The 21,413-nt window shown below is 42.5% G+C and overlaps 1 protein-coding gene across 7 annotated transcripts in view; it reads left to right on the top strand.

Moving 5' to 3' along the window:
• The window catches only part of RIC8B (RIC8 guanine nucleotide exchange factor B), a 107,735-nt gene that overhangs the window by 45,253 nt on the left and 41,069 nt on the right, over nucleotides 1-21,413 (top strand). For all 7 annotated transcript variants that reach the window (XR_002830212.1, XR_002830213.1, XM_006092726.3 and 4 more), the window contains exons 5-6: nucleotides 13,738-13,966; nucleotides 14,717-14,812. Coding sequence is in view for 5 of the 7 variants with exons in the window: in XM_006092726.3 (XP_006092788.1) it covers nucleotides 13,738-13,966; nucleotides 14,717-14,812 (325 nt within the window). In the remaining 2 variants the exon portion in view is untranslated. The remainder of the gene's footprint in view (nucleotides 1-13,737; nucleotides 13,967-14,716; nucleotides 14,813-21,413) is intronic.

The raw sequence follows: 21,413 nt of genomic DNA, 5'->3' as shown, positions 1-21,413 counted from the left end.
TAATAGCACACAGTTATTGAATAATGTGTGTGGCATTATGTTAAGTTCTTTATAAAGGTTAACTCCTTTTAATCATCATACCAGCCTTATGAGGTAGGTACTACTATTTTTTCTTCTCAATAGATGATGAAACAGGCATAGAAAGATAAGCAATTTCTCCAAGATCATATATATCCTTAACTAGAGGCCTGGTGCACGAAATTCATGCAAGAGTAGGCCTTCCTTTCCCCGGCTGCCAGCACCGGCTTCCCTCTGGCACCCAGGACCCGGGCTTCCCTCGCAGCCCAGCTTCGTCCAGAAGGATATCCGGTCTAATTAGCATATTATGCTTTTATTATTATAGATAAGTGAAAGAGCTTGGATTTGAACCCTGCTTTTAATTACTACACTTAAACTAATATGCTCACTAATTTCATTGTATTTACCAAAAAATATATCTTAAGCAATATAAATTATATTTTATAAACTGTAAGAATTGGATCTTGCCTGGCTGGCGTGGCTCAGTGGTTGAGCGTCTACCTATGAACCAGGAGGTCACAGTTCGATTCCCAGTCAGGGCACATGCATGCCCAGATTGCGGGCTCGATCCCTAGTGTGGGGCATGCAGGAGGCAACCGATCAGTGACTCTCATCATTGATGTTTCTATCTCTCCCTTTCCCTTCCTCTCTGAAATCAATATATAAATATAAATATATATATATATATATATATATATATAGAGAGAGAGAGAGAGAGAGAGAGAGAATTGGATCTGTCTCAAGTAATCCTATCTAATAATAGACAAACATGGTAATTTACCGTACCTTTGCTACACCTCCCATTGGCTAATCAGCACAATATGCAAATTAACCGCCAACAAAGATGGCGGCTAATTTGCATACTGCAGGCAGGGCTGGACAGCACCATCCCACCTACCCTGCCGCCATCCAGGCCTGCTATTTGCCACCTGGGGCGGTGGGGTAGGACAGCGCCATCCCGCCTGCCCTGCCCCCATCCGGGCCTGCTATCTGCGACCCGGGGCGGTGAGCGTCCGTGTGCAACCCAACCCGGGGCAGCCGGGCGGTGCAGCGAAGGCTTGAAGGAGGCTCCGGCTGGAGCAGCAAAGGTTTGAAGGCGGCTCTGGCCGAAGCGAAGGCCTGGGTCCCAGGTGCCAGAGGAAAACCGGTGCCGGCAGCCAGGGGAAGGGAAGGCCTATTGCACGAATCTTTTCGTGCAACAGGCCTCTAGTAATATATAAAAAATAGTTAATATAAAGTTTTATGACTTGCCTGTTAGAGTATTAATGGACTACTGTTGAAATTTATCATTCTCTGAGAACAACTGAATAATATTAATGCATTTTTCTAGTACTCTTTCTGTTCAAGATCAGATTTGCAGTAACAAGACTTCTGACTTTAACATGAAACTGCTCATGGTGCTTACTAAGAATGCAGTGGCCTTTTAAACAATTTAAATAAATTTAAATCTGCAAAAAAGGAACTTTGGCATTACCTCTGCTTTACAAATAAATTTGAAAGTTGGGTTCTTAATAGTAGAAATTGCCTTTGAACAGTTATAATATTCTGTTTTCCAAACTATGGCTTAAATAAAATGAAACATATTCTTGTTATTTTTTCAAGCAAATCCACTTTTTTTTGTTACAATTGGCAATTTACCATTTGATATTGTAATGAGTTTTTTGGTAGGTTATCTTTATGTACTGTATCCCGCAAGTATGCAAAAGATAGTGTCTTTGTTACAATTGAAAAGTGTAATTTTTTATCCAGCTACAGATCAAAAGTTCCTTCAATTTTCTTGAGACTGTGCCTTTAAAAAAATAATCAGATAACTGCAATAAATCATATTCTCTAAAAAGATTTTATTGAGCATTTTTCTTAACGTAATTTTTTTTATAATCAAGAGGCATTAGAAATGTAGATACTAAAACTAAAAGAAAATGGGGTTTATAAGCCCAGGAGTAAATTGATTTTTTTTTAAATCAGATATCATGAGTTAAAGAACATTCATAGAAAGATGTGAGAACATTAAATACAAAGTGTATTAAAAGTCATTGTTACACTAACCACAAAAACATTGCTAAGGATTTCTCTGAAGAATGAATTTAATATTTGAACATAGTACCTGGTATCCATCAAAATAGAGCAAAACTATAGAGTTTTTTTAAATCATATTTTTTAAAAAGTAATCAGATTTCTTTATTTTCCTTCCTGAGAGTTGCTTTAAATATTATTTTTCTTAATTTAAAATATATTTTTCTTCAAATTTGCTTTTATCTTAAAAGTTGCTTTGGTAAACTATCTATAAGCTACACTGTAAATAAAAAGGGCTTTCCCTAGAGCAGGGGAGGGGGAACTTTTTTTTTCTGCCAAGGGCCATTTGGATATTTATAACATCATTCAAGGGCCATACAACATTATCAACTTAAAAATTAGCCAGCTATATTTGGTCAAACATTTAACTGACCCCTAATGCCTTGGCAGGGCCAGACCAGATGATTTTGAGGGCCTTAAACTGCCTAAGAGCCTGTTGTTCCCCACCCCTACCCTAGAGCCAGTATAGAATTTACCAGTATAGAATCCTCAGAGGCTTTCCTGGAAGATTGAGGTTGCTGCTGACTTGGCAGTTTGTCTGGAGTGGCCCTGCATATCCCTTAATCAGAATTTAAAGTGATTATTCTAGCAGTAATGAATCTAGGCTAATTCACTTAATACAGGAAAACTGCATCAACTTCAAAGGGCTATTCTAGGAGGCTTACTAGAGTTGTAATGTCTACTAAATTCTGCTCATTTGTAGTGATCCTGAAAACATTTTGTGTGTGTGTATAAGACATAAGTTTAAGGGGAAAAAATACTGTTTCAAAGTAACATCTCACTCTGTTTTTAAAGTTATTTTCTAAGGGTGTGTTGTTTTTTTGACACTGATTTGTTTTAAGGTAAAATGTAATGAAATAGGTAAACCTGGATGGCATAGTGTATGGTTATATATTACTAGAGGCCCGGTGCACAAAAATTTGTGCACTCAGGGGGGAGGGGGGTCCCTCAGCCCATCCTGTGCCCTCTCGCAGTCTGGGACCCCTCAGGAGATAATGACCTGCTGGCTTAGGCCTGCTCCCGGGTGGCAGAGGGCAGGCCCAATCCCTAGGTGCAGCCCCTGGTCGGGCTCAGAGCAGGGCCGATTGGGGAGTTGGGGCACTGCCCCCTGTCATGCACAGAGCAGGGCGGATCGGGAGGTTGCGATGCCACCCCTAGTCACGCTCAGGGTACAGCCGATTGGGGGGTTGGGGCACCGCCCCCTGTCACACTCAAGGCAGGATCCATAGGGAAGTTGCGGCGCCACCCCCTGTCACACACAGAGCAGGGCCAATCAGGGGGTTGGGGCGTTGCCCCCTGTCATGCACAGAGCAGGGCCCATCAGGGGGTTGGGGAGCTCCCCCCTGTCACGCACAGAGCAGGGCCCATCAGGGGGTTGAGGAGCTCCCCCCTGTCACTCACAGAGTAGGGCCGATAGGGGAGTTGGGGCACCGCCCCCTGTCACACACAGCAGGGTGGATCAGGGGGTTGGGGCACCGCCCTCTATCACCCACAGAGCAGGGCCGATCAGGGGGTTGGGGCGCCGCCACTGTCACACTCAAGGGCAGGGCCGATGGGGAGGTTATGGCTCTACCCCGTCACACACAGAGCAGGGCCCGTGGGGGGGGGGAGTTGGGGCGCTGCACCCTGTCACCCACAGAGCAGGGCCGATCAGGGGGTTGGGGCGCTGCACCCTGTCACACACAGAGCCGCAGGGCGATCAGGGGGTTGGGGAGCTCCCCCCTATCAGGCACAGAGCAGGGCGATCAGGGGGTTGGGGGGCCTTCCCCTGTCAAGAACAGAGCAGGGGGGAAAGGGAGGTTGTGGGCCCGCCTCGGGCAACACAAGGCCGCAGGGGGATCAGGGGGGTTGGGGGGCTGCCCCCTCTCACCCTGAATGCCCCCTCCTCACGCTGATCCCGGTGCCGGGAAGGCCTTGCGGCTCCGCTGATCCCGGTGCCAGGAGGCATATTACCCTTTTACTATATAGAATAGAGGCCTGGTGCACGGGTGGGGGCTGGCTGGTTTGCCCTGAAGGGTGTCCTGGACCAGGGTGGGGGTCCCCACTGGGGTGCCTGGCCAGTCTGGCTGAGGGGCTGAGGGCTGTTTTCAGGCTGGTGGGTGACTGAAGCTCCCAACCGCTCCTTTTTTTCTTTGTCTTTTTTGTTCTGGGCCAGCTTTAGCTCTGAGGCCTCGGCTGCTGAAAGCAGGTTTCTGGCCTTTGTTTACCTTCTGTATTTGATACAATGTTGCGGTCCGGCTGGCTGAAGCCCGGCTGACTAAAGCAGGTTTCTGGGGTTTTGTTTAGCTTCTATATTTGCAACATAGTTGCTTAGAGTTGCAGCTGAGAGGCCGGCAAGTCAGGCGGGGAACGTTGGAGTCCGCAGTCACTGGAGCAAGGACGCCTCCCTGTTCGCTTCAGTGCATGGCTGCCAGCCGACATCTTGGCTGGCAGTTAATTTGCATATCGCCCTGATTAGCCAATGGGAAGGGTAGTGGCCGTATGGCTAATTACCATGTTTCTCTTTTATTAGATAGGATTATCACAACGCAGAGTACTAACCACTATACGATCACGGCCTAGGTAGGATTATCAAACTCAAAGGGTTACAATAATGATTAAATGAGAAATAAATAAAGAACTCTGTCCCTGGCACTGAGTAAGCTCTTAGTAACTGGGGGAGTTGTTGCACCCATCACCATGATAGTGCTACTTCTAGTACTAGTATAATAAGCACATTGGCTTTTAAAGCCAATATTTAGTTCCAGATCTCTTTTTAAAAATTGTTTCTTGATTTTGATATTTTGTTTTTGAACTTATTTCTGTGTTTATCCTGTAATTGTGTAGAGAAATGTTTTCTGTTAATCTAAGTTTTTCTCAAGCCATGTATGTTTTATGAAACATGCATGTCAGGAGTCTATTAAGGTGCTGTAGGAGATGAGTGAGTTAGAAGATGGCTGCGCAGCAACTTTTTCTGATATGTTATCTCTGTAAGACATTGCTTTCCCCCCCCGCCTCCCGCCCCAGAGAAATCAAGGGGGCATGAACATAGAGATAAAATGAGTTAGCTTACAGTAACAGCTGACTTGACCTTTATTTTCAGCATCTTAGTTATTAAAATCTATATTATATTTACAGTAACAAGCAAATTGTTGGTATGATCCACCTTCTTTGCTACATTAAAGGACAGCCTAGTTCTGTTATCTCTGCCTGCAAGTGCCTGCAAGTATTTTTAGCCCTCTTGTCCATAATCAATAAGCTTATGCATTAACACTTAGCCAAAAAAAGTTGCATGTGGATGTGGTTGTGGTTGTGGTTTTATTTTAGAGAGAAGGGGTAAGATAAGATGGCCCATCCACTGGAGAGGAGAAAAAAAGAAGGGAAACGGGCAAGATCTGATTTAATATCATTTAGCCTCTCAATCTAATTTCTTTCACTCAGCACATTGGCATCTACAATGCTTTTTCTGTTGTTTCTTTTAGACCAATTCATTTTATTTCATATACTAGAGGCCCGGTGCACGGATTCGTGCACTGGGCGGATTCTCTCGGCCTGGCCTGTGGGGATCGGGCCAAAGCTGGCTCTCCAACATCCCTGAGGGGTCCCGGATTGTGAGAGGGCACAGGCTAGGCCGGGGAGGGACTACGGAGGGCTTCAGGGCGTGTCCGGCTCGTCTCGCTCAGTCCTGATCGGCTGGACCCCAGCAGCAAGCTAACCTATCAGTCGGAGTGTCTGCCCCCTGGTGGTCAGTGTGCATTATAGTGACTGGTTGAACGGTTGAAAGAACTGTCGGACACTTAACATATTAGGATTTTATTATATAGGATTGAAGGGGACAATTTAATACCTAGTGACACCTCATTACAATGCTAAGCATAATGTCTTTTTCCCCCCAGCTTTATCTATATATATGAAAGCCTAAGCAACCGTTTGACCCATAGCTATGACGCGCACTAACCACCAGTGGGCAGTCGCTTAATGCACAGGCATGGAAACATGGAACAGACTGATGAATCTCAGAGGGAAAGGGAGAGGAGGGAGGGCAAGAACAGATTAACCAAAGATCTTATATGCCTACGGGGGTGGGGCCGGCTGGCCAACCTCCCACGGCCCCTCCCCTCAGCCAGCCCCGCCCCTTATCGGCCTCTCCCACCCCAATAGGGCGTGGGGCCGGCCGGCCAACCTCCTGCAGCCCCTCCCCCCAGCTGGCCCCACCCCCGATGGGCCCACACCACCCCAATCAGCCTGCGGCCCCTCCCCCAGGCAGCTCTGCCCCCGATTGCCCCCCCCCCTCTGATCAGGGGCATGGCCCCTCCCCCAGGCTGCTGGCCCCGGATCGGCCCCCCCCACCCCAATTGGGGGTGGGGCCTGCCAGCTAATCGCCCACAGCCCCTGCCCCCAGCCGGTCTGGCCCTGATCAGGCCCCGATTGGGGCAGGCCGGCTGCACAACCTCCTACCGTCTCCTCCTCCTGACAGGCCCGGCCCCCACCCATGCACGAATTCGTCGCACTGGGCCTCTAGTTAATATATAATTGGCCCTGGCCGATTTAGCTCAGTGGACAGAGTGTAGGCCTGCGGACTGAAGGGTCCTGGGTTCGATTCCAATCAAGGGCACGTGCCCAGGTTGCAGGCTTGATCCCTTGTAGGGGGCATGCAGGAGGCAGCCAATCAATGATTCTCTTTCATCATTGATGTTTCTATCTCTCTCTCCCTCACCCTTCCTCTCTGAAATGAATAAAAATATTTTTTTAAAAGATACAATTGATATGTAACGTTTTGTAAGTTTAAGGTGTATGGTGTGTTGATTTGATATCCTTATATATTACAAAATGATTATCACTGTATCGTTAGCTAAGCATAATTTATACATGACAGACTTAATACATGTTTGAAAATTGGATGATTTCATTTTGGCTTATATTTATTAACTGAGTACTTACTATGTGTTAGGCACTGTATTGAGCTCTAGGGCAACAAAGATGAATATAGTACAGTCTGTGTTCTCTAGGGCTCCCCAACTAGGAGATAAAACAGACTCATAAGTAAATAAGTGCATGCTCTGGCCGGTGTGGCTCAGTTGGTTGAGCGCTGTCCTGTACACCAGAAGATGGTGGGTTCGATTCCCAGTCAGGGCACATACCTAGGTTGCGTGTTTGATCCCCGGTTAGAGTGAGTATGGGGAGCAATCAATTTCTCTCTCTCTCTCTCTCTCTCTCAAAAAAAAAAAAGGCAATTTTTTTTTTTTTTATGATTATTGTGTCACACTTGAACAGAAAAAGGAGAGTTTACTTTGGAAAGATCGGGGAAAGAGGGTTTATTTTTGTTGTTGACAGCATTAAAATTCTTAGTTATTTCACCTGATTTTCACTGTAAATAACAGTTATCTAGGTGAACAGATATTTTCTGAACCACATAGCTGATCCTTGAAGGACTTGACTCCACAGTGCATATCTGGAGGAACATAGAGTCTAAATGGGGAGACAAGGCATAAGTATTATGAAAAGTTAAATAACAGTTCAAGACAAGAATAGAAGAGATATCAGAAGATAGTTTTGAGTAACCTCTCAGTAAATTAATTATCCAAATAGTAATTGCTAATAGAATTCAAAGGAGAAATTCACTATGGTCTAGTGTGATAAGGGAACTCTTCCTCATTCATACTGTACCTGTTCTCCATCCTCATCCAGGCCTCTGGTTCCCTGGAGATTCCTTTTTCTCCTTTATCCCCTGTATAGGTTTACTTTCTTCCCTCTCTATTCTAAAGCATTGGTTCATCATTTCAGTCTACCATGCTTCAAGCCCAGACCTGTCAGACCACCTTCTTTCTCCACTTCTAAACTCAGGCTGCTCAGTCCTGTGGGAAAGTTTACCTAACCAGTCAGCGTGGTTCATCCTCTTCACTGCACAGAATTGTTTTTCAAAAAGCAAATCTCTGCTTAGGATACTCTCATGGCATTCTTTACAATTTAACAAACAAACAAAAAGAGCAAATTTCTTTTGTCACTATGCACTTATTAATGATCTGCAGTTGCATCGACTCCTTTGCCATCACAATTCTGGTATAAGGTAATCTGAAACCCATATCTCATCATAGCAGTCCCCTTTATAATCTCCCAACCCCACTTCACACATACACTTTTCTGCTCTTGCTTTTTACTAAGGCCCCTCATTTAAGGCCTTGTCCTTTGCCTTAGACATAGGGACCTGTGTTCCATTTCCCACAAATGCCATATATTCTCTTTCTTCTAGATGTTGCTGTTCCCTCCTATAGTGCAATATCTCTACTGTTCTAAAGCTCCTTAATAGATGCCATTTACTATGTGCTAAACAGAGTGCTTTATATGCCTTTCTTCACTTAATCCTCATATCAACCTAGTGGAATAAATTTATTTCCCTTTACGTTAGAGATACGGACACCAAGGCCTAGAAGAGGTCGTGTGATTTGTGCAAGGCACACTTTTATTAAGAGCAACCTAGAATTCAGCCCATTGCTCTACAAATTGTTATGCTGCCTTCTTTTAGGAAAATGAGTATATTTTATTTATTTATTTTTCTATATTTAGCACCTAGTAAAAGGCATAGGAAATATTTGTTGAGGATGAAGTGAGGTTTGAGCTAGTCTTAAAGAATGAGAATTTTCTAGGCAGGAGAAATCATAGACAAATAAAGAAATAGAGAACAATGACCAAGTCACGGTGGGTTTAAAGGTACGCTTTGCTGAGATCAGTATTCAGGCGTCTTTCTAGCCATAATTATCCAAGTTTTCTTGAGACTTCTCTATCTGTGCCTGCTCGTCTTCTCTTGCCCTTCGCAAAAATTTCCTCCAGGTACCAGCTGAATCATCTGTTATCATCTCTTGAATCCAATCTGCTCAGGCTTTAGTTCCGCTATTGCACCAGAATGGCTATTACTGAGGTCACTGGTGACTTTTGTATTGCTAAATCCAGTAGACATTTTTCAGTTATCTTCTTAATCTGTCCACATCATTTGTCACGAGTGACTCCAGTCTTAAATACTTTTTTTCCAGGATGCCATACTATCTTGGTTTTCCTCCTACCTCACTAGTTGTAATTTCTTCCTCTACTACTCAGCCTCTGGATGATAGAGTGCCCCAGGCTCAGTCCTCATAGGGTTTTGTTGTTTTTATTTGTGTGTGTTTTTCTTTCAGTCTACACTCACTCCCTTACTGATCCAATCCAATCTTCTATCTGTAAATACCATCTACATCAAGCATGTCAAACTCAAAGGCTAACATGGGCCATATAAACAAGGTTTAAGTTTATGTGGGCCACAAAAAAACAAAAGCTTCAATTTTCATAGAAATGTAGGTTTATTTCGATAGAGACATGCTGAATACAAAGGGCTGAAATAAATGAGTTATCAGTAACATAAAATAATAGAACATTTTAATAAAAATTAATTTTTTTCTTGAACATTAACTTACCAGATACTGCATAACTGCCCAAATTAATAAGCGTAACGCAAATAAACCTATTTTTCTTGTTCTCTGAAAGCTAAATATTACCTGTTAAGCACACCAAACAAGTCAGTCCAAGACTAATGACGTGGCAATCGACTGCTAAAATATTCGCTGCTAGTATTAGTGGAGAGAAATGGTGCGCCTGCACGTAAGGTGCGTAAGGGAAATGAATGCAACACGATTATAGTAATCGGTCATTAACGAACGTTGTAGTTCATTATTAAAAATTATGTATAACAGGATATTGTAAAAATTAAGTCATGAAATTTTCATTAAAATGTTTCTTACATACCGTTATATTGGCTGGGTTGCAAAAATACTCGTTGTGGGCCGCGAGTTTGACATGCTTGATCTACAAATGACTCCTCAGTTTATATCTCTAATCCAGATCTCTCTCCCTGAACTTGACTCTTATAGCTAACTTCCTACTAATATCTCCACTAGGAAGTCTAGTAGACATCCCAAATTTAATATATTCAAAATTAAACTCTTAACCTTCCCCTAAAAATGTGCTTCTCCTATGGTGTTTCCCATTTCAATTTATGGTAACTCCAGCTTTCCACTTGCTAAAGCTAGAACCTTGGATTCTTACACTCTGCATTAGCCTATCAGGAAATCCTTCCAAATGTATCCCAATCTGACCACTTCACTGTTATCCCTCTGTGCACTCACCTGAATTATTATGTAACACCCTAACTGGTCCTCCTCAGCTTTGATGTCCTACCTCCTGTTCTCAACGCAGGAGCCAGAGCTACCTCCTGTTCACAACGCAGGAGCCAGAGTGGCCCTTTGAACATAAGTTAGAGTATATCACAGTGCAAACCCTGCAGTGGCTCCCCACTACACTCAGAATAAAAACTAAAGTTATAAAAGCCTGCAAGACCAATCTGACCCCCTGTTATCTGTATGATCTTCTGTCCTACTCCTCTTCTGTGCCTGGTGGTTCAACCACACCAACTTCTTTGCAATTCAGACGTCTCACTGCTCCTGTCCTGGGGCCTTTGTTCTTGCTCTTTCTTCCTGGAAAGCTCTTTCCCAGAGGGCTCATGGCAGACTCCCTAACTTCCTTTAAATCTTTGCTTAAATGACACCATCTCTGTGACGTCTGCCCTAACCATTATAACCCTTTATCCTGGGCTATCTTACCCGCCTGGGTTTTCCTTCCAGACCACTTAATTACCTTCTGTTCAGTGAACTTACCTGTTTTGTTTACTTAACTGTTCTCTCCATGCTGGAAAATAAGCTCCATAAGGGCAGGGATTTGTCTCTGTTTTCTTCATAATGCCTGCCTGAAGCAATGCCTAGCACATGTAATTAATAAATAATTACCGAATTGAGTTAAAGTAAACTTAGATATTTATGTCTGAAAATCTTTGGGAGATCTTAGGTTCACTTGAGTAGATTTTCCAGCCATGATAAAGATATGTGAGCCCCAAACATAAAGAACTCACATTTGACCAGGAAGATTTAACAGCTGTAGGTCTACATGTACTGTTATCATACTCCTTAATGTCATTTGGTATTAAATTTATGTTTAGTCCAGTGATTTATACAGGACTGGATTTTAGATTGCCTTCCCTCCCATAAAACTAACAAGGCTTTAATCAGGGCATTAAGGATCTCTAAATAGTCCTTGCTTTTAAATCTGCATATCAGGAGGGGGCTGGGAGCATGAGTGGGAGGATGTCATGTCCCAGTGATTAATGATCTCTAGGAAGCTGAAAAGGGGAGAGTAATATACACAGTATTTCTACCCCCTGGAGTAGGAATGCAAACACCATTGTGTGGATCTGTGCATAGTCACTGACTTCCTGGTAGCTGGAGAATTTCATACACTCTTCTACCACAAATAAAACTGTCAGAGAAGTGACAGAGCTCAAAAAGCTGGCCTTCCTTACTTAAAAAGAATAGCTCAAACACAGTGAGCCAGAAAATTAATTTTGTAGTTGTTTGGGAACCCAGTTGTTTAATAAGAAATGAGAAAATGGGAACTTTTCTTGAAAAGCCTAAAACCTCCAAATATTTGTTGAATCAAATTCTACATTTGGTTTCTTAAACTTACCAAATTCCTGGAACCTGCTTATTTTAAACGAATTTAAAGGGAAACATTCCTTTGTAAGGAAATGCATTGTCTTAAACTGTTCAGTGTGGTTTCTATGGAAGATTCGGAGAATTATACTATTGATGGACTCTGGAGCCAATTGCCCTAATGTGTTTTTTAAAAAAACAAACCTAACATTTCAGAATGGTTTGTACAGTTTTAGAAAGTAATTCTAAAGTAAAGTTCTTTTGTTTATTTTAATCCTAGTGAATGTATGATATTTAATAACAGTTCCCAAATGTTTAAGTCAGAAGCAAAACATTTTTAACTATAGATAAGGAACTCCAGATGTTTGCAAAATTTTTTTAAAGTTTGTGAGGAAAGCATTTTATTTAAACTACTTGTGGTTATTTACAAATAACCAAAATTAGGTGATTTGTTTAATAGTAATGGTAATAGCAGCAGCAGCAGCTATAGTCGATTTTTAGTGGGGACAATGAAATAACTTGTATTTTACCAGGAACCATTCATTCTTAGGACTTGTTAAATTATTTTTGTTCTTTACTCAGAAATTTTAATACCTTGACATTACCATTCATTGTTCTGCATTGTCTAATTTTTAAACTTTGATTTCTTATGAAATTTTCCATATTATAAAAAGAAAGAGAATACTCATTCTGTGGGAAATAGAGCCACACTTCAGGGTAAAGGAGAGGAAAAAAATCCTTGTATTTTATTTCTGTTTTGATGTTGTTTATTTTGTTTTATTCTTGAGAGTGTCACTGTAGTCTAAATTAAAAGAAACTACTGTGGTCTAAATTAAGACAGCATCAAATAGATTAAGCTCTGAATTTGGTTTCCAAGTGGTTAGACTTTTAAATTGCATTTGCAAGAGTTTATTTTTAGTCAGGATGTGGCTATTTTTAGATCTGCTTCTCTGTCACTAGGAAATGTAATGCCTGTCTTTCCATTGTTGTTTATCAGGAAGTTCTGAGACACAGGTTTATAAGATCCAGTTAGCACAGAACACCGCTTCTCCTTTTAGATGAAAGAATATGAAATCGTGCATGAAGGAAACTATGTTAATTGAGAACATGTCTAATTTTTAAATTTTCAGTGTCATTTTAATCTCTTGTATACTGAGCAACAGTGCCAGATTTTTAGGGAATACCAAAAAATATAAGGTTTGAGTTCCCCCTGCTGGTGTGCATTCCAGGCTTGTGCATTCATTAGCATATAGCAGAAAGGCCTACCGTGGTCGGCAAACTGCGGCTCGCGAGCCACATGCGGCTCTTTGGTCCCTTGAGTGTGGCTCTTCCTAAGCCTTAGGAGTACCCTAATTAAGTTAATAACAACGTACCTACCTATATAGTTTAAGTTTAAAAAATTTGGCTCTCAAAAGAAATTTCAGTTGTACTGTTGATATTTGGCTCTGTTGACTAATGAGTTTGCCGACCACTGTCCTAGGACAGTGGTCGGCCGCATGTGGCTCACAAGCCACAGTTTGTCGACCACTGGCTAGGCAATATAGAAAATTGCTGTGTTGGCCTTTTTTAAAAAAGACCTGTGATGAGAGTGCAAGAAAAAGCACCATTACCCATTTTTTGCAAATGTCTTACAAAAAAATGGGATGATCTAAAAATTGTATTTTTTACATCTAGAAAGAACAAAACTTAATCTCATAATATTTGATTTTTAATGTTGTTGCCTCCGTGATAAGCTGCTTATATACAGTGCTTTTCAAATGCTTTATGTTGTAATCTAAGGAATAATAAAACACCGGTGTATCCACAAAAGGATTTAAAACCCCAAGGAAAAAATGCAAAGGCAGCATTGGTCATAATAAAATGGAAGACTGGCGTTAAAGCTCACTAATTCCTAGTTTAGCATTTCAGAAAGTGACATGACATCATGTGATTGTGTGTGTCCATTTAACATCTGTTCTTTCTAGTTTGTCTTATGTGTATTTGAAATAGTTCTCTTTATTTTCTATCTCTTAATAAACGCAAGTAATATTAAAGGCTATTTTGAAAAAGAAAAATTTTAATTGATTCCTAAAAGTCATTTCTGAACTTGTTATTGTGTTTGCATTTTAAAGGACTATTCAATCAAATTAAAACATCGTATTTTTAAATTGCTTTTCAGCAATGCAGTCAACCTTTTAAGCAATGTTCCGGTCTCTTGTTTGGACGTTCTCATTTGTCCATTAACACATGAAGAAACAACCCACGAGGCAACGACTCTAGATGAACTGCCCAGTGATAAAACAGCTGAGAAAGAAACAGTTTTGAAAAACAATACCATGGTATACAATGGTATGAATATGGAGGCCATTCATGTTTTACTCAATTTTATGGAGAAGAGAATAGACAAGGTAAGGCTGATAAAATGGAGGCCTTGGGAAAATGCTTATAAAGAATGTAAATATACAAACATCGCAGGACATGATTTTTAAATCTAAGCTTTTCAAAATAGCTGACGCCTTGCATAATTATTTGTACTCTGGAAAGCACTTTGTTCCAATATATGATAAATTGATGAAACCGAGTGAATTTATTTCTTTAAAGCTGAAAATTGTGTTGCTGCAACACCAAAATTATAACTAGTGCCTAAAAACAAGGGAAAAATTACTTTTCTATGTAGGTGTTTTGTAAATCCTAGAAATAAAAATTATCACCTCCCTAAAAAACTTAATAATAAACGCATTCTATACTATCTAAAAGACATCCTTAAAAGAAAAATCACCACCTTTCCATTTGTTGTGAGTTGCTTATTTTCTCTAGTCTATCACTTGCTTTGTCAGGTAACTATATTGAAAGGCAGCAAGGTAGTTTGGTGGGTCATCAAAGCCTTTGCCTCACTTAAGCTCATTGATTAAGCCAGGGAGGATCCTACAAAAAGTAGCAAAATTCAGGAAGGATAAAAGTAATCCTTAGTAAACATGAAGCTAATTGATGAAATGGAAATATCGTTAGGAAAATAATTTTTTAAATGGTTTTTAAAGCTTGGGTAGCATAAAATGTTCCCCCCTCAAAAAGGAGTATTATAACATGCTCAGTTATATGGAGGAAAGTAACACTATTAGTAACTACACTAATGTAGCATGTATGGCTTTTTTTTCTAGGGAAGCAGCTATAGAGAGGGCCTAACTCCAGTTCTCAGCTTATTAACAGAATGCTCCCGAGCCCATCGAAACATCAGAAAATATCTCAAAGATCAGGTAACTGCTTAATGCACATAACAACTTAAAGTTAATTTTCTTTGTTTTGTTTTTTTAAACATAGAATTAATGAGTTGAATTCTCTCATAATTTTTTTTTCTTTTCACAAGGTCAGAAACTCAGAAAAGTTTGTATTAATCTTTGAAATCTTCCTAATCCAGAAATAAGTGATCCTGTGTATTTTTTGTCATTTATTCATTTATTCAACAAATATTCATTGAAATCTATTATATGCTGTGTTCTAAGCATTGTTCTAAGCATTGAAATACAAATAAAGTCTTTGCCATGTGGGGTTTACCTTATAGTGGGGGGACAAAAAGTAAATATATATATATAGATGTCATATATATATATATATATATATATATATATATATATATATAAAATCTAATAAAAGAGAAACATGCAAATTGACCATACCTTTGCTATGCCCCAAGCCACACCCAACAGCCAATCAGAGTGACTATATGTAAATTAACCCAACCAAGATGGCAGCTGGCAGCCACGGAGCTAGAGCAAGCAGGAGGCTTGGTTGCCCTGGTGATGGAGGAAGCCAAGCTTCCGCCTGCCCTGGCTGGCTGTAGCCTCCGTTCAAGGCAACAAAGTTTCAATTATAGAAGATAAATAAATCCCAGATACCTGCTTCCAGCCAGCCTCCACTGGGAGCTTGCATGGCTGGAGGGCTTGGCCAGCCTGCAAACAGCCATCAGCCCCTCACCCAGGCTGGCCAGGCACCCCAGCAGGACCCCTCACCCTGAAGGGGGTGTGGCCAGCCTGAAAACGGCCCTCAGCCCCTTACCCAGGCTGGCCAGGCACCCCAGTGGGGACCCCTACCCTGAAGGGGCTGTGGCCAACCTGCAAACAGCCATCAGCCCCTCACCCAGGCTGGCCAGGCACCCCAGCAGGAGCCCCCTCCCTGAAGGAGGTGTGGCCAGCCTGAAAATAGCCATCAGCCCCTCACCCAGGCTGGCCAGGCACTCCAGTGGGGACCCCCACCCTGAAGGGGGTGTGGCCAGTCTGAAAACAGCCCTCAGCCCCTCACCCAGGCTGACCAGAAACCCCAGAGGGATCCCCACCCTGTTCCGGGACACCCTTCAGGGCAAACCAGCCAGCCCCCACCCATGCAACAGGCCTCTATCTAATCTAATAAAAGAGAAACATGCAAATTGACCGCACCTTTGTTACACCCCAAGCCATGCCCAACAGCCAATCAGAGGGACTATATGCAAATTAACCAAACCAGGATGGCGGCTGGCAGCCACGGAGCTGTAGCAAGCAGGAGGCTTGGTTGCCCCAGGGATGGAAGAAGCCAAGCTTCCTGCCTGCCCTGGCCGGCTGTAGCCTCCACTCAAGGCAACAAGGTTTCAATTATAGAAGATAGAATAAATCCCAGATACCTGCTTCCAGCCAGCCTCCACTGAGAGCTTGGGTACCTGGGGGCCATGGCCAGCCTGCAAACAGCCATCATCCCCTCACCCAGGATGGCCACACCCTCATGGGATGAGGGTCCCCGCTGGGGGTCTTGGCCAGCCTGCAAACAGCCATCAGCCATTCACTCAGACTGGCCAGGCACCCCAGCAGGACCCTTCACCCTGAAGGGTGTGTGGCCAGCCTGAAAACAGCCCTCAGCCCCTCACCCAGGCTGGCCAGGCACCCCAGTGGGGACCCCCACCCTGAAGGGGCTGTGGCCAGCCTGCAAACAGCCATCAGCCCCTCACCCAGGCTGGCCAGGCACTCCAGCGGGGACTCCCACCCTGAAGGGAGTGTGGCCAGTCTGAAAACGACCCTCAGCCCCTCACCCAGGCTGGCCAGTCACCCCAGCGGGACCCCCTCCAGCTCCAGGACACCCTTCAGGGCAATCCAGGAGGCCTCCACTGGTGCACCAGGCCTCTATCCTATATAATAGAAGGGTAACATGCAAATTGACCCTAACAGCAGAACGACTGGGAATGACTGGTCACTATGACACACACTGACCACCAGGAGCAAATGCTCAATGCAGGAACTGCCCCCTGGTGGTCAGTGCACTCCCACAGAAGGAGCTCTGCTTAGCCACAAGCCAGGCTGATGGCTGCCAGCACAGCGGTGGTGGTGGGAGCCTCTTCCATCTCCTCAGCAGCGCTAAGGATGTCCAACTGTAGCTTAGGCCTGCTCCCCCCCTGGCAAATGGACATCCCCCAAGGACTCTCGGGCTGCCAGAGGGATTTCTGACTGCCAGCTTAGGCCCAATTCCCCAGGGAGCAGGCCTAAGCCAGCAGGTGGACATCCCCCGAGGGGTCCCAGACTGCGAGAGGGCACAGGCCGGGCTGAGGGACCCCCCAAGTGCACAAATTTTTGTGCACCAGGCCTCTAGTATATATATAACATAATGGCAAGTAGTGATAAGTGTTCTGAAGTTAGGTACAGCAGGGGAAAGGGAGACCTAGGGGAATGAGGGAAGGCCTCCCCGAGGAAATGAAATTTGAGCAGAAACTTGATAAGTAGGAAAAGGATCTCTGAAAATATTCTGGAATATTCTGGAAGAAGAATGTACCAGAGAGAACAAGTTCAGAGTCCCTAAGAAGAGAGGATGCTTTGGAATGCTTAAGGAAAAGCAAGAAAGCTAGATAAGTGTGCAAGGGGGTAGGGGGAGAGTGATGGACGAAGTAAAAGTGATAAACAAGAACTAAATAACGTAAGAGTGTATAGGACCTTTCATTCTCTTTAAGTGAAATGGGAAAGCATTGGACCATTTGGAGTAAGGGAATGATGTGACCTCATTTATATTTAAAGATAACTCTGGCTACTGTATGTAGGATAGACTAGAAGAGTATGAGTAGATGTGAGGATACTAGCCCAAAGAGAACTGATGATGAAGGTTTGAAGTAGGATGTTAGGAGTTAGAGATCATAGTAAGAAATCATCTTTTTGCCCAGCAGGTGTGGCTCAAAGGTTGAGCGTCGACCTATGAACCAGGAGATTACGGTTCGATTCCCAGTGAGGGCACATGTCCTGGTTGTGGGCTTGATCCCCAGTAAAGGGCATGCAGGAGGCAGCTGATCAATGATTCTCCCTCATCATTGCTGTTTCAATCTCTCTCTCCCTCTCCATTCTTCTCTGAAAGCAATAAAAATAATATTTTTTAAAAAGAAAGAAATCTTTCCATCACTTCATCTGTACCACCATATCTTTTGTCTTCCCCTCTATCACATGGTTGAATTGTCCCTGCTTTCTTCTGTGGCCAGCCTCTGTGCTTTTATCCTGGATCCCTTTCCCTTTCACCTTCTCAAGAACTTTGCTCCTGCATTTAGTTCCTCTCTTTCTTCTTACACTGATATTTTTTTTAATGTACTCAATCATTTCTGTCTGCATCCAAATACATCTTCTATTATAACAGCAAAAGAAACCCTCCCTTAATCCCACTTCGCAAGCTGCCTCCCCATTTCTCTGCTCTTCTTTATGCAGAGGTCCTCAGAAGAGTTTTCTATACTCTGTCTTTTCTTTTTACTCATCTTTGATCTCATTCGGCAGTCATGATTTTGAAAACCATCTAAATACTTATGACTCCCAAATTGCTATCTCCAGCCGTGACCTTTCCCCTAAGCTCCAGACTTAAATAACAAACCGCCTACTCATCTCCTCCCATTGGATGTGTAGTAAGAATCTTAAGTTTAACATATCCCAAAATAATCTCCTGATTTCCCACCCTGTTTCTTCTCTTTCTTTACACATTACAGTACATGGTACCGCCAGTCACTTACTTGTTTATTTATTGCCATATAGGATATCTCCTAATAAATATACCAGGTTGATTTTCCCCCTCTATGTTTATGGTCAAGATTTAGTAAGCACTTTTACTATGTATAGAGCACATTAATAGTTATTGCTGATAAGGAAGTAGAGAGTCTATCTTTGAGGGATTTGCAGTCTATTGGAGTAAGAGAGAGGTATCATGAGAGCATAAATAATCATTTAAGCAAAATAAACTAGTTAATTAATGAATTAAGGTCATTTCCAACTTTGACTATGGTAAGACATTCTACCATGACGAGGAGGACTTGATGAAGAAGAATAAATGAAAATTCAGTTTTATACATTTCAGCTTTTTCACACAGGAGATCCAGTTATAACTAAGCTATTTAGATTTTCTATCTATAACCAAGACAGCCAAAAAAAATCTATTTGTTAAACAGCTCCTTTATATGAAAGCCTTGGGTTACACATGTATATTCAAAAGATTATGAGGCCCACCCCTTGTTCTCAAAGAAACACTACAGTATAGATAAAGTAAAAGATAACTAAAGACACAAGGCACAATACAAAAATCCACTTTTCCTTCTAAGGAAGATGGACTATAATCTATGATGTTCGAGAAAGGTAGAACTTAAAGGAACAGATGATTAACTTTGATAATATTGTAAATGGAACCATGCCTAATTAATTATTATGCCCTACAGTTAGTGCCTGATTAAGTCCTACTCATGCATACCCAAAGGAAATTGGTCTTGAGTATTCTGTATTTGAGCGGGTAGAAAAAGAACAGTTACAGATGGTAGAAAATTACTGATCCAGGTTGGGTTAGTCTGGAGAGGCATATAGAAGAGATGAGGCTGCTGTGGGTTTGGAAGAGAAGCTGGACAAGATTTTTCAAAAAAAAAAAATTATTGGAGTGTAGTATGTGGGAGATAATAGAAAGAGTCCATACCGATGGAGTTTGTCTGGGAGTCATATATAAACAGTAAAAACAACAAAATTTCACTTAAACTTGTTTTAAGAAGCCTAAAATATAGCTAACAAAATTTTTGTGTGATAATCTTTATTAATAGATTCTGTACTCTGGAACTATAGGCACATATTACAAGAAATCACTTGTTACATTTCTCAGTCTTCTACAAATAGGAGATAAACTTAGTATGGTTGGCTGAATCAAATAAGAATTTATTGTGCAATTACTTTGTGGCTATAGTGCACAAAGAGCATTGTGCTCTACCCTTCCAGAGATATTAAAATATGCATTCTGTAAACCTTTTGGGTAGCGTACTCAATTTTCTGAGACTTAATTTCCATTTTTATTTACTGTTGTATCTCCAGTACCTTTTGATACATGGTAGGCATTTAATATAGAGAGTGAGGGAAGGAAGGGAAATAAGTTGAATGGACTAAATAAAATAATATACACATAAAGGGTCTGGCACAGTAAATTATTATTTGACTTTGTATCTATCCCCATTTGTTAGCATAGTGCCTAATTTATAGAAGGCAGGCAGTAAAGAAATAGAGATATACAGTGTCAGGTGGTGATAAATGCTGTGAGGAAAATTAAATTGGGGTGGTTAAAAAGAGAGGCTAAAGGCTAATTATGTAGATAGTCAAGAAATGTCTTCATATAACTGACATTTGAACAGAGACCTGAGGAAGTGAGGGAATAAGCCATGTAGGTTTCTAGAAAAAGAGTTTCTGGGCAGAGGAAGCAGCAAATGCCAAGACCATGAAGCAGGAAAGTGCTTGATGTGTTTAAGGAGTTCCATGGAGGTTTGTGTGGCTGTAGCAGTGTAAGCAAGTAATAGAAAACAAGTCAGGAAAGTAGCAGGAAGCTGGAAAATGTGAAGCCTAAAGGAGTTGTAAGAACCCTGTCTTATACTAAGAGTGAGATGAGAAGCCATGAGAACTAGAGGACTTTGAGAAGAAGAATGACATGTTCTGACTTTCAAAGAAGCATTCTGGCTGCTACGTAGAGAATAAATCATAGAAGGACCAGGGTAGAAGCAGGGACCACTTAGAAAGCTATTGCAATAGTCCAGATGAGAAGTAATGCTTGCATTTGGTAATACTAGACAAGGGAGTGAGAAGTGGTTGGATTGTAGATATATTTGAAGGTAGGATTGAAATAATTTGCAGATAGATTTGATGTGGGTGTGAAAGAGAAGAGTCAGGATATTTCCAAGGTTTTTATACCAAACAGAGGAATGGCTTACCGTTCACTGCAATAGAAACCTATAGAAGAAACAGCTTTGCTGGGAGCATCAAGAGTTCTGTTTAGGACATGCTCAATTTGAGAGGCCTATAAAAGTCTGGAGGCCAGGGAAGGAATCAAGATGGAGACGTAATTTAGGGAGCTACCAGGATATAGAGACCATCTATACTAATAAAAGGGTAATATGCTAATTAGACCAGATAGACTGGACGTCCTTCCGGACAAAGCCGTGGCGGCTGTGAGGACCGAGGGCAGGTGGCAGCCACGGCAGCTGCAAGGGCCAAGGGCAGGCAGCCGCGGTGGCCAGCAGTGGCAGCAGCAGCAGGGTGATGGGGGCAGTTCCTTCCCCTGATCTGTCTGGTCACCTCCCACAGAGGGAGGCCAGACTGCGGCGTGGGGAGTGGGCCTAAGCCATCAGTAGAACATCCCCTGAGGGCTCCCAGACTGTGAGAGGGGGCAGGCCAGGCTGAGGGACTCCCCACCCCCCAGTGCACAAATTTTTGTGCACCAGGCCTCTAGTATCCTATATAATAAAGAGGTAATATGCAAATTGACCATCACTCCAACACACAAGATGGCTGCCCCCATGTGGACACAAGATGGCCTGCAGAGGAGGGCAGTTAGGGGGGGACCAGGCTGCAGGGGAGG

Source organism: Myotis lucifugus, unplaced genomic scaffold, assembly GCF_000147115.1.
Source record: "Myotis lucifugus unplaced genomic scaffold, Myoluc2.0 scaffold_103, whole genome shotgun sequence".
Classification (NCBI taxonomy): domain Eukaryota; kingdom Metazoa; phylum Chordata; class Mammalia; order Chiroptera; family Vespertilionidae; genus Myotis; species Myotis lucifugus.
This window is presented reverse-complemented; position numbering and strand designations above follow the sequence as displayed.